The following is a 12,179-nucleotide window of genomic DNA, read 5'->3' as shown; positions in this document are numbered from 1 at the left end:
TTTCGGGTTACGAAATTCTTTTCGGCGCGAAATTCAAATGATGCAAAGTGCATCTACTGGCTTTCCAGGGATTTCCAGGGCTAACGGTTAGGCTTAGCTGTGGCGCGAATTTTGAATTTCGTTAGGCAGCAGTGATTGGCTTGCGAAATCAAGCCAATCAATTGGATTGGCTAACGAAATTGGGGGGGGGTGGCTTGCCTTGAGAAATAAAAGCCGGCTTCCATTGATCTGCCCCCTTTGTCTGGCCCTGCGGACTGGTGAGAAAGAGTCTCTTTGGAGCTCCAACTCTTAGTTGCGGTTCAGACTGTTCCTGGCTTTCTGGCTTTGGAATTTTTCTGGCTTTTGCCATCTTCGGATCAAGACCGGCCATCAGCAATTTCTCTACCGGTAAGTTGATGGATTTTACCTTCTTCTTGTGGGGGGTGGTATGGGGTGAGACAGTGTGTCCATGCTTTTGCTGTGGGGTGCTGGTTTTTGTTGTTGTTGTTGTTGTTTTTTTTTTTTCAAAGTGTGGATTGTGGGTTTTGCTACTGGCATTTTCTGAATTGGGGATGATGGGTCTGGTGTGTGCAGGGATGCCTTTTTTGGGTTTTTTCCCTTTTAGGGTGACATGCTCTAATGTGTGGATTATGGCCTTGATGTGCTTGCTTGATTTCTTCATGGCTGTCCTGTTTTCAAAGTGTGGACTGTGGCTTCAAAAGTTTTCCTTTGGTCCCATGTGGGACAGAGAGTCTCACCATAGGCTTGCTTTTTCTGATTTGGGGATGCTGGGTTGCTTTCTTCTATGGCTGCTGTTTTCAAAGTGTGGACTGTGGCTTTGGCCTATGGGTTTGTGTTCTGGGGTTCTTTGGCCATGGCTGTGATGATGTGAGAGTGTGGGGTGTGACTTTTGCAAGTTTGGGCCAGAGAGTGTGACCATGGGGGTGGGGGTGGTTTCCAATTGTGGCTTTTGCTCATTGCCTGTGCCTTTTGTCCTTTTTAGGCTTGAGCTATGGCTCCCAAGCCAAGCGGTGAGAAGAAGAAGAGGGCTCCCTTGTCCTTGGAGGACAAGAAGGACATCATCGCCAAGCACGAGAGGGGCGTGCGCTTGGTGGACATTGCCAAGGAGTATGGACGCAACCCTTCCACCATTGGCACTGTCCTCAAGCAAAAGGAGGCCATCAGAGCTGTCGTGGCTCCAGCGAAAGGCGTGACGACCATCGCCAAGCAGAGGACACCGAGGCACGAGGAGATGGAGCGCCTGCTTCTCCTCTGGATCAAGGAAAAGGAGCGAGTCGGGGACACCCTGACCACCGCGGTCATCTGCGAGAAGGCCACCGCCATCTACGAAGACCTGGCCAGCAAGGAGGCAGGCGAAGGAACTTCTTCGCAGGAGGAGCCAGCCACCCTGGACTTCAAAGCATCACGTGGCTGGTTCGACAGGTTCAAGAAGAGGACCGGGATCCACTCTGTCGTCCGTCACGGCGAGGTGTCCAGCGCAGACCACCAGGCTGCCGAAGCCTTCGTCGTCGCGTTCAAGGCCATGGTGGAGGAGGAAGGCTACGTCCCGCAGCAAGTCTTCAACTGCGACGAGACGGGCCTCTTCTGGAAGAAGATGCCTCGCCGCACCTACATCAGCCAGGAGGAGAGGAGACTGCCAGGCCACAAGCCCATGAAGGACCGCTTCACACTTGCGTTGTGTGCCAATGCCAGCGGGGACTGTAAGGTCAAGCCCCTGTTGGTGTACCACTCGGAAAATCCAAGGGCCTTCAAGGCACACAACATCCAGAAGGACAGGTTGCCAGTGATGTGGCGCTCCAATGGCCGCGCATGGGTCACACGCCTCCTTTTCGTCGAGTGGATCAACAGCGTCTTCGCCCCGACAGTGAAGCGGTACCTGGAGGAAGAGGATTTGCCCTTGAAGTGCCTCCTCCTCTTGGACAATGCTCCTGCGCACCCGCATGGCCTGGAGAAGGACATCCTCGCGGAGTTCTCCTTCATCAAGGTCCAGTTTCTGCCACCCAACACGACCTCCCTCTTGCAACCCATGGACCAGCAGGTGATCGCCAACTTCAAGAAGGTCTACACCAAGCACCTCTTCAAGCGTTGCTTCGACGTGACCGAGAGCACACAGCTGACCCTTCGTGAGTTCTGGAAGCAGCATTTTGACATCGTGGTGTGCTTGAAGATGGTGGACTTGGCCTGGCAGGCGATCAGCAGGCGCAACCTGATTGCTGCATGGAGGAAGCTGTGGCCTGATGCTTCTTCCCTGGAAGGGTTGCAGGCCGAGGGTGCTGAGCCAGGTGAAGAAGAAGAGGTGCACGAGATCGTATCCATCGCAAGGTCCCTGGGACTCGAGGTGGACAACGACGACGTGGAGGAACTGATCGAGGAGCACAACGAGGACCTGACAACAGAGGACCTCAAGGCCTTGGCGGCGATGCAACACTCTGCCGTGGACGAGGACGTGCTCCATTTCGACAGGGGCCAGCAGGAGGAGGCTGCGGGGGCATCTTTGCCAACGGCAGACATTAAAGACATTCTGAGGCAATTCCACAATGTGGCTTCCTTTGTGGAGAAGCACCACCCTGAGCAGGTGCTGACCAGCCATGCCATTGCCCATTTCGATAATGTCTGCCTTAGCCATTTTAAGAACGTGCTTAAGGGCCGGCAAAGGCAGACATCCTTGGACCAGTTCTTCACTAGAGAGGGAGAACCGTCATCCAAGAAGGCAAAAGGTGACCCTTAAAAAAAAGGTGACCCTTAAAAAAAACACCAAATTTTTTTTTTAAATTGGTTAACTTTGTTAAATTGGTGGCATTGGCTGAATTGGCTGAATTGGTTAAATTTCTTGAATTGGATAAATTGGCTGAAGTGGTTAAATTGCTTGAATTGGCTGAAGTTGTTAAATTGCTTGAATTGGTTTAAATTTGGCTTTTTGGGCTGCCCCTCTCCTCCTCCTCCTCCTCCTCCTCCTGCCTCACTCCGACATGCCAGGACCAGATGCCAAGACCAGCAAAGGTAAGAAAAACACTTTTTTTCTTTATCCTTTAGAATGGGACTGACCATGGGGTTGCATGTTCAGATTTGGGGTTTTTGGCCTTTGGGTTTGAGTTCTGGGGTGGTATGGTCATGGGTGTGATGATTTGAGAGTGTGGGATGTGGGGTTTGATTTTTGCAAGTCTGGCCTTGATTTGATGTGGGCCATAGAGTGTGACCATGGGGTTGGTTTTTTAGATTTGGGGTTGCTTTGGTCATGGCTGTGATGATTTGAGAGTGTGGGATATGGGGTGTGAGTTTTGAAAGCTCCTCCTCCTCCTCCTGCCTCACTCTGATGCCAAGACCAGCAAAGATAAGAAAAACCCTTTTTTTTCTTTATCATTTGAGAGTGTGGGATGTGGGATCTGAGTTTTGCAAGTCTGGCCTGGCTTTGATGCGGGCCATAGAGTGTGCCCATGGGGTTGGTTTTTTAAATTTGGGGTGCTTTGGTGATGGGAGTGATGATTTGATGTGGGCCATAGAGTGTGACTTGGTCATGGGTGTGATGATTTGAGAGCTCATCCTCCTGCCTGACTCTGAGATGCCAGGACCAGATGCCAAGACCAGCAAAGGTAAGAAAAACACTTTTTTTCTTTATCCTTTAGAAAGTTTAGAATGGACCTGCCAGTCATTGTTAAGCTAATTAGTGCCTGAGGCAACTTTGTATTACATTGTATTGTAGGGTACTTAGCTTAATAGGCCTCTATTGTGCCTTTGTTTTGACTTGCAGGTTCAGTCTGAGGTCTTGGAACGCATTAGTTATTTTCAATGGGAAAAGCGCTTCGGGTTACGAAATTTTCGGCTTACGAAAGAAATAGCGGAACGAATTAATTTCGTAACCCGGGGTACCAGTGTATATGAAACATAAATGAATTTCACGTTTAGACTTGGGTCCCATTTCAAAGATACATCTCATTATCTATTTGCAAACATTCCAAAATCTGAAAAAAATCCCAAGTCTGAAGCACCTCTGGCGCCAAGCATTTTGGATAAAGGATACTCAACTTGTACTATCCTTTAAATATTTTCTTAGAAGCTTAATGCTATTCTGTTGAATCTAATATTTTAAAGAACACTGAAACTCTTTTAATCGTTATACAGCTATGCCATCAATGTGTTCTTAAAATGCATTTAGTAAATTATAGTCCGCCCTCCACATTTGTGGCGGTTATTTTAACTGATGTTGTTTGTTAATTGCTGTTGTTCTCAGGCAGCTGAGAAATTAATAATAATAATGTTATTGTTATTAATATTATTATCAACCTTCTGTCCAGGAATGCTAAAATGTCCTCCATTTTCAGCATGAATTCACACTTATAGGAGTGTTTTTAAGTTGTCCAAGTTTAAAAGAGCATTAAAGACCAGTCTGTTTAAGCAGGCTTATCTAGATGGTTTTAAAATTCTGAATTTTAAATGATGAATTTCAAATGTGGATTGTTTCTAATACGTATCTTATTCCTCCTTTTAAAACTGATGTGTTTTAACTTACACTTGGTTGTTAACTGTTGTTTCCCCCCACCCCATCCATGAGGGCAGGTGGCGGGTAAGAAATAATGTATTATTTAATATTTTTTTAAAAAATATTTTTTATTAATTAAAATACGTATCATTCCAATCAGCAAAGAACATAAAACATACATGCAAGTTATATAAGTAGAATATATGAGGTGGAGAGTATCAAATAGAATGTGATTCTTTTATCTAAGGAAAATGTCTCTCCTCTCTTCGTCTTGGAGGATCCCTTCTTCAGTCTACTCTTTTCTTCTCTCCCTCTCTTTACCTTCTCCTTTCATAACTCAATTTCCCTTAATCTTCCTCCTCCTGACTCATCTAAACTTCCAATCCTTTCATAACTGCCATAAATAATGTATTATCTTCTATTGTTGTTGTTGTTGTTACTATTATTATTTCCTAACAATATTCCCCACTCTGTGTGTGTGTGTGTGTATTTGGTGAGGGAATATCATGAGGAAAGCTGTGCGAAGGAAATAACAATAACAGTAACATAATAATAATTGAAAATAATAATTATTTCTCACCCGCCTCTCCTCATGGAGGCCGGGAACAACATGTTAACAAGCAAGCTGCGTCGGTTAAAACACATCGATTTATTTGTGAGGAAAGTTGTGTGAAGGAAATAATATTATTATATATTATGCATTACTGTATTATATTATATTATACTGTAGTTAGTTAATATTTCCTATAGGAAAGCTGTGTGAAAGAGATAATAATAACAGTATGTATATATATATATATATACTGTTATTATTATATTTTATTATCTTATTTCATATATATATATAAAATGTATTGTTATATTTTATTATATTATTATTATTTCATATATATATATATATATATGAGGAAAGCTGTGTGAAGGAAATAACAGTAACATATATATATATATATATATATATATATATATATTAGTATAATACTGTATTATGTTTTTGTTACTCTTTATATATATATATATATATATATATATATATATATATATGTATGTATGTATGTATGTATGTATCCCCAAAGCGGGCAGACTACTCCTGAGGTAAAAGTGATTAACAGTTGTGGCGGGAAGAGGGAGCGGGAGCGAGCCCATAAAGCCGTTGTGCGCGAGGCCTCCCCAAAGCGGGAAAAGAAGAGACCTAGCGAGCGCGCGTGCACGCAAGCACACATCCACTGAGAAGGGAGGGGCAGAGAGAGCGCGTGCGCGTGCGGGAGCGCGCCCTGCTCCGTGACCCATCTCGCCGAACAAAGGATCCTCGCTTGCAACAGAATCTCCTCTGCGGTGCGGACCTAAAATGGCGCCCGCCACCCTTCTCCTGCTCTCTCTGTGCGCACGCACCATAGAGACGAAGGAGGAGCCATGTTAAGGAAAGGAGACGTGGACGGCTAGAGCGGCCACTTCTTTCTCTCTCCCTGTCGAGGTCCCTCTGCGCAGCTGAGGCTTTCATCTCTATGGTAGGGCTTTGTGGACAGAAAAAGGAGGAGGCAGACAGAAGAAGGCAGGCTCTGTCATGGCGGCCGGGGGAGAAGGCGAGCAGGAGGAGCCCGAGAAGGTAAGCGGGGCTGTGGGTCTCCGCAAGGGGATGACTCTGGTCCCACAACCAACGACCGTTCCCAGAATGGCATAGCATGGACCCGTGGCAGTTAAACCGCTCTCAAAACGCATTATTTCCCCGGCAGTGCAGATGAGGGGTAGTGGATGACCTTTGGATGACAGCTCTAAGGACCAGGGTTCAGGTCCAAAAAAGAGCCTGAGTGCCACCCTAAAGTCACGTCACCAGATCCCTTAGGAGCTAAGCAGGGCCAGCCCTGGTAAGTGCTTGGTTGGGAGACGCCAAAGGTGCTGTCAGCTGCCTTTCGAAGGATGTCAATGGCAAAACCACTTCTTGAATACTCCAAGACATTCATGGGCTGCCTAAAGACAGCAGGGGACTTGAAGGCACATTCACACACACGCTCTTCTTGTTGTGTGCCTTCAAGCCCTTTCTGACTTATAGTGACCCTAAAATGAACCTGTCATAGGGTTTTCATAGCCCTCATTCCCACTACCTTTTAAACCAGATGATGAATCGGTCTGAACCGGTTCAGAGGACCCTGGTTCCCACTTAATCCAAATTGCTGAAGCAATTCTGAGAAGGGGAGCATGCGCTAGACCCATGTCAACCATGTCTTTCTGACGCTGATTTTTTTCCCACTTCTTTCTTGATAAATCAGTTCTGCGCAAGAGTGAACCACAGGCGGATCAGAATCAATTCAGATCTCCCCTTTGGCCGACTGGAAACGAATCATTTTGAATTGATTCATTTGTGAATGGGAACCACGAGTGAATTATTTTGGAGGGGAAAAATGCAATCGGAGCAAATGTAATGGGAACCATGCTCCACTGTCAAACTGATCCATCAATTTGGATTGCACACCGATTAATCTGTAAATGGGAATGTGGCCATAGCACAGTTTGTACAGAGGAGGTTTGCCATTGCCTTCCTCTGAGGCTGAGAGAGTGTGACTTGCCCATTGTCACCCAGTGGGTTTCATGGCCAAATTGGGAATCAGACCCTGGTCCTCGAAGTTGTAGTCCAACACTCACACCACTCCGCCACGCCAGCTCTCTCACACATAGACACACGTACATTTAATGGGTGTGTACTCTCTAGCTGAGACTAATAATTGAATTTTGTTTCTGATTCCACATACCTATTCCAGTTTTGTACCTCAAATGGTGGCAGTACTTGTCAAACCGTCAATAAATCATTATCTTGTCCACAGTTGCTAACAGAATTTCCTGCAGTCGCCCAGCAACATTGGAGAAGAACATGGCAGAAGGAAGGACCAAAATTCTCAATACAAGATTGAAAAGTGGTCTTTAGTTTCCACAATTTTAGAATAGGTACAATTGTAGTCTTTTTTTTGGTAGACCTAAAAGGTCAAGAAAACGTTTTGCAAAACACATTTTACATGTGTATGTGTACTACATGTTTACATCCAGAATCCACAAAAGCATGAGCTTTCCTAGACTCCAGTCTACTTCCTCAGATGCATTTAATAGAGTGGAAACCAGGGGCAAAAATATATAGGCCACTACAAAATGCACAAAGTACAAGATGTAATATTCTGAAGCTCCACTGGCTTTTCCATCAGACAAAGGTATTATGAACCGTACAGGAGGACAAAATTATAAAATGACTATGTCTTGCATTTTCTCAAGGTGTTGGTGGTGTTCTTTGGAGGGATAGCTATGCAAATGGGTCCCTCCTGGATACGTGGCACTGGGAACAATGCATTGCTAACGGAGTCAAATTTTATTTCCTGGATTTTGGGATACTTTGTTCCTAGTATCACAAATTAAGTTAAATTAAAACCAACACTTTGACATAGGCCTGGGAACTAACTGAGAGCCAATTAAGACAATGCAAAAGATGCCTGATGAGGCAGTTGTGGTTTCCTTGTTGTTAGCTGTGTGTCTTAAGTGATTTCAGACATATGCCAACCCTAAGGTAACCCTATTGCAGGTTTTTCCTGACCAGATTTGTTCACGTTGGCTGTCTATCTTTCCAAAAGTGTGGCAGTTATCACAACATAAATAATCTGAAGCCTAATTTTTCACCTCCAGGAAAAGGCAGTGTTCAAGATACTAATTTACAGAGACAAAAGATACCGGTAGTCCTGGCAGTACTGCCACTTTGTTATCTGGGAGCAACACCAGTTCTAGGAGAAGCTCAATGTGCAAATCTGAGCCTTAAGAGAGTGGAGTATAACCCTTTTGAGAACCAGCCATATACCCATTCCTTGATATAATGAACTCCTTAGCCACTGACATTTCTGTCATGTTGGTGTCGTTTTGCTGTATTCACTCATTCAATGCATCACACAATCCAGACACTAGTACAAGACCCAAAACGTTACAAAAGAAGAAACAACTAGGTGATGGCATGACACCCCAATCCTCCTGTAACTGTGAGCTGGGACATAGGGACATTCTGTAGATGTGTGAGAAACACCAAAATATGGTGTTTTCCAGTCCAGTAAGATGACCCAGAAGCTTGATGGACTGATGGCTTCATGGGTCATTGAGAAATCAGCAGAATCAAGAAGGACATGCCTCTGCTGTCCAAACTTAGTTTTATACAGCTGTCCATGGCTCTGTACTCCACAGTGATCTTTTTTTCTTTTACTATCCCTTTCTAGCCTGCAAAGTGACTGTCCAAATGACTGAGGTGATGGGCATTTTGCCTATTGAGATGTATCCATTGCTAGTGACCGTAAAATGCCACCAAACCACAAGAAGAACTTTGACTAACAGGATAGCATGGCAAAAGTGTTTCTCTTAAAAATTTAGTATGTTGTTACAGTGATTAACAAGATAAAGTAATTCCCTATGATAATTAATTAGACACTTTCCTTTTAGCTCAGAAGGGGAAGCCACATTGTTTCTTCAACGTTACTAAATGGGCAGGAATCCTTTCTTGTAATGAGTCTGGTGCCTTGTTGATTTGGTACTTGGTCCTGTTTGTTTGCTTGAAAACTAGTTAATAAAAATATGTTACTTTCTGAAACTGTGCTTATGTGATATATTTAATTTCTTTCAAGTCTTTTAAGCTGCTGGGAATACTTGACGTCAAAAATGTCCCTTGTGCTCGAGAATCAGTGCTCTATGGATCTTTGGGTGGTGTCACGGTGGGCCTTGGACACTTTTTGGCAACTAGTAAGTAAGGGCCCATGTAAAACTATTGGTGTGTCTTGCGTATATTACTTTATGCATTTCCATTGTCCCTTCCTATGGTTCCATTCTCTTCTGAGAACTATGGACCACTGTAATACACTTAGCAATTGACCAGCATTTCAAAGTGCTGCCTGCTACTTTCTCTCTTCCTAGCAAAGACGTACACAAAATTTGTAACAGTTCTTGAACTTGTGAACCGTTGGATTATTCATAAATATATCTTGTCAACTAAAATCAGCAACTAACATTGCTTAACTTTAGTCAACGGAAGTCATATCTGTTGCCCCCCATATTGGCTACTGAGCCTGTATTTTTGCAAGTTAGTAAAAACAGGTTGACCTGTGTTTACCCTTTATTCCATTTTCTCAACTTTATCTGATGTGAGTGTGCTTGTCAAAGTTTTCACAGTCTGCCATTCTGTGGTTTAACACAATTACTTTGTATAACCATAATGTGTCCTATAGAATATCCAAAGCTGGGTTTAACTGTGGAAATTGGCATTTAAAAATATTTGTTTTGTGTTTTTGCTGTATTCTTAATTGATGTGTTTGTCTGCCTTCTTGAATATAAATAAGCTCCTCTTTTCCTCCACTCAGGCAGAGTGAGACGATCCTGTGACTTTGGAATGGGAGGTTTTATCTTGACAACACTGGGATGTTGGTGTGTATTACGTTTCTGTAACAATGAGGCAACTTATAAGTTTGAATACTATCCTACTCTTGCAGCCACACACACGCTGAAAATGTATTTTAGATTCTATAACATGATAGGCTTTTCCTAAGCATACACATGCACTGCCTCTAGAAGTCCAGTATTTTGTTATCTGATGTGTTTTTCAAAAAATTGCATAGGTGGCCAATATATTCATTTACTCAGGTTTACAACAAATCCCTTGATACAAATTATAAAATTTTCTTCTCCTCCCCAAATATATCTTGTTTCTAATTTTCTTATTTCCAGAGTTTTACACAGATGTGCTTTCTTTTCTTTTAATGTCAGTTTTTGCAGTGGGTGGAGGTAGCATGGAAAACAGTAGGGTTTTTTTTAATGCCCCTTCAGCTGTTGAGTGGGGATGTTGAGAGCAGTCTCCACAACATACTTTTGTGCCAACTGGAAGATACATGAGATGGAAGGACTGTTTTTCAGATCTCACAGTTCAGATATACAGAGACAAACATACACAAACCTATTCAGGTAGTCCCATTAGCTGGAAAAAATGTAAAACATTTCTGTTGTCTGATGTACTATTTGGTTTGATATGATAAAATCTGGATGAGTATTAGAATTATTACTCTGTAATGTGGGTGAGGGAATCATTCAAGTTTTTGTTTTTCTTTCTTAAGGATCTATTGTAGGTACAGTAATGCAAAATTAAGAATTCAGCAACGCATGATTCAAGAAGGGATAAAAAACAAGATTTTGTATGAAAGCACTCAGTTTGATCCAGAGAAGAAGACAGTGAAAAGTACTGAAGAAAGCCGTTCATAGTTCTCATAAGAATGCTTAAGAATTTGTGATGATTATAGGTATACTATAAAACCAAATCTGTGAAACCATAGGACATATTAGCTGCGAAATGTCATGTAACAGGTCCTCCTAGCACAGTGGGCTGTCCAAGTCCCAGTTTGTATTTTACTTTTCTTCATGTTTCATCTTTGATTTGTATGCAGCCGCTTTTAAAGGGGGAAAAGTGATCTGCTTCAGATTGGTCAGATTTCTTCTTCAGAATGAATAGCATAAACTGGCCTTAAGCTAAAAATACTTCGAGTTGGGGAGAGTTCTTCAGTGATAAGACTTTGACTGCAGTACATTGAAAGGCAAGAAATTAAGTATTAAATGTTGTCATCCTTTGCTGTAACCAGGAAGTATTCCTCATTAAACATGATGGGCCTTGCTTCTGAGTAGACACATAAAGGATTAGTGCAGGTTACAGTGATTGCAGTGGGATAGATCTACCGTATATATTCGACTATAAGTCGACCTCATGTATAAGTTGATGGCAGGTTTTGTGGGCAAAATTATGGATTTTGATATGACCCGTGGATAGGTCGAGGGTAAAACTTAGGGACATGCAACAAAGGATCTAAATGATGAAGCAAAGGAAAACAATGCCAAAGAACCTACAAAATTCTGGCAGGCATAATGCTTTTGGCTCACACTGAAAGATGGATGGAAGAGAAAGCAGAGAGAGGTCAGTGCTTCCAGGACAGATTGCACTCTTGCGTTTCACCAGGGATGGTTCTCTCTTTAATAAGAGTTAAAGTATAGTATTTACATTGACCTGTGGATAAGTCAACCTAGGTTTTTGGGGTCAATTTTTTGACTAAGATTTCTAGACTTATACAAGAGTATATACAGTAAGCATAACCTTTCAGCTAAATAGGAGAGTTGCCTCATGTCATATGTGTGCTTATTTTGCATACTTTGCCAGGTGATCCTCCAGTACTATTACTAGTTTTTTTCCATGGCCCCTGTGAAAGAGAATAATACCCCCCCCCCCCGATAATAATCTCCCCGCCAGAGGAATCATGGGAGCATGAATTTTCTGCACTGAAATAATGTAAAATTGCTTGACCATATGTGAAATATGTGCCAAGTGGCATATAGACTCTGCAACAACATAAAAATGTTGAATCATTGCCATATATTAAAGACTTTCCACTTATTCAGGGTTTTAAAAATCATTTTATAAATTTCCTTGCTATTGCCTATGCTGCTTCTGCATAAGTATATTTAAATAGGAATTTTCCATCTGTAGTAGAATTTGACATGCTAGAGCATCAAGGTGGGCATGAAACAGGATCCTGAACTAAGATGATGCCATAACTCCAACTCAAGGAAACTACAGGGGGCACCTTCCTTTGTGTTCTTACTGTAACAACTATCAAAGAGACAATCTACTGTTCAATGCTGTTTTTGAACATTCTCT

The 12,179-nt window shown here is 42.8% G+C and overlaps 1 protein-coding gene across 1 annotated transcript; it reads left to right on the top strand.

Moving 5' to 3' along the window:
* The first annotated feature begins 5,836 nt into the window (after positions 1-5,836).
* LOC121918990 (cytochrome c oxidase assembly protein COX20, mitochondrial) lies at positions 5,837-11,915 on the top strand. The gene is made up of 4 exons (XM_042445131.1): positions 5,837-6,083; positions 9,118-9,232; positions 9,847-9,910; positions 10,594-11,915. Exons 1-4 carry the CDS (start codon positions 6,042-6,044, stop codon positions 10,736-10,738), a joined length of 366 nt encoding a protein of 121 aa, XP_042301065.1. The 5' UTR covers positions 5,837-6,041; the 3' UTR covers positions 10,739-11,915.
* The last annotated feature ends 264 nt before the right edge of the window (positions 11,916-12,179 follow it).

The sequence above is a fragment of the Sceloporus undulatus genome, chromosome 1, assembly GCF_019175285.1.
Source record: "Sceloporus undulatus isolate JIND9_A2432 ecotype Alabama chromosome 1, SceUnd_v1.1, whole genome shotgun sequence".
Taxonomy (NCBI): Eukaryota; Metazoa; Chordata; class Lepidosauria; order Squamata; family Phrynosomatidae; genus Sceloporus; species Sceloporus undulatus.
This window is presented reverse-complemented; position numbering and strand designations above follow the sequence as displayed.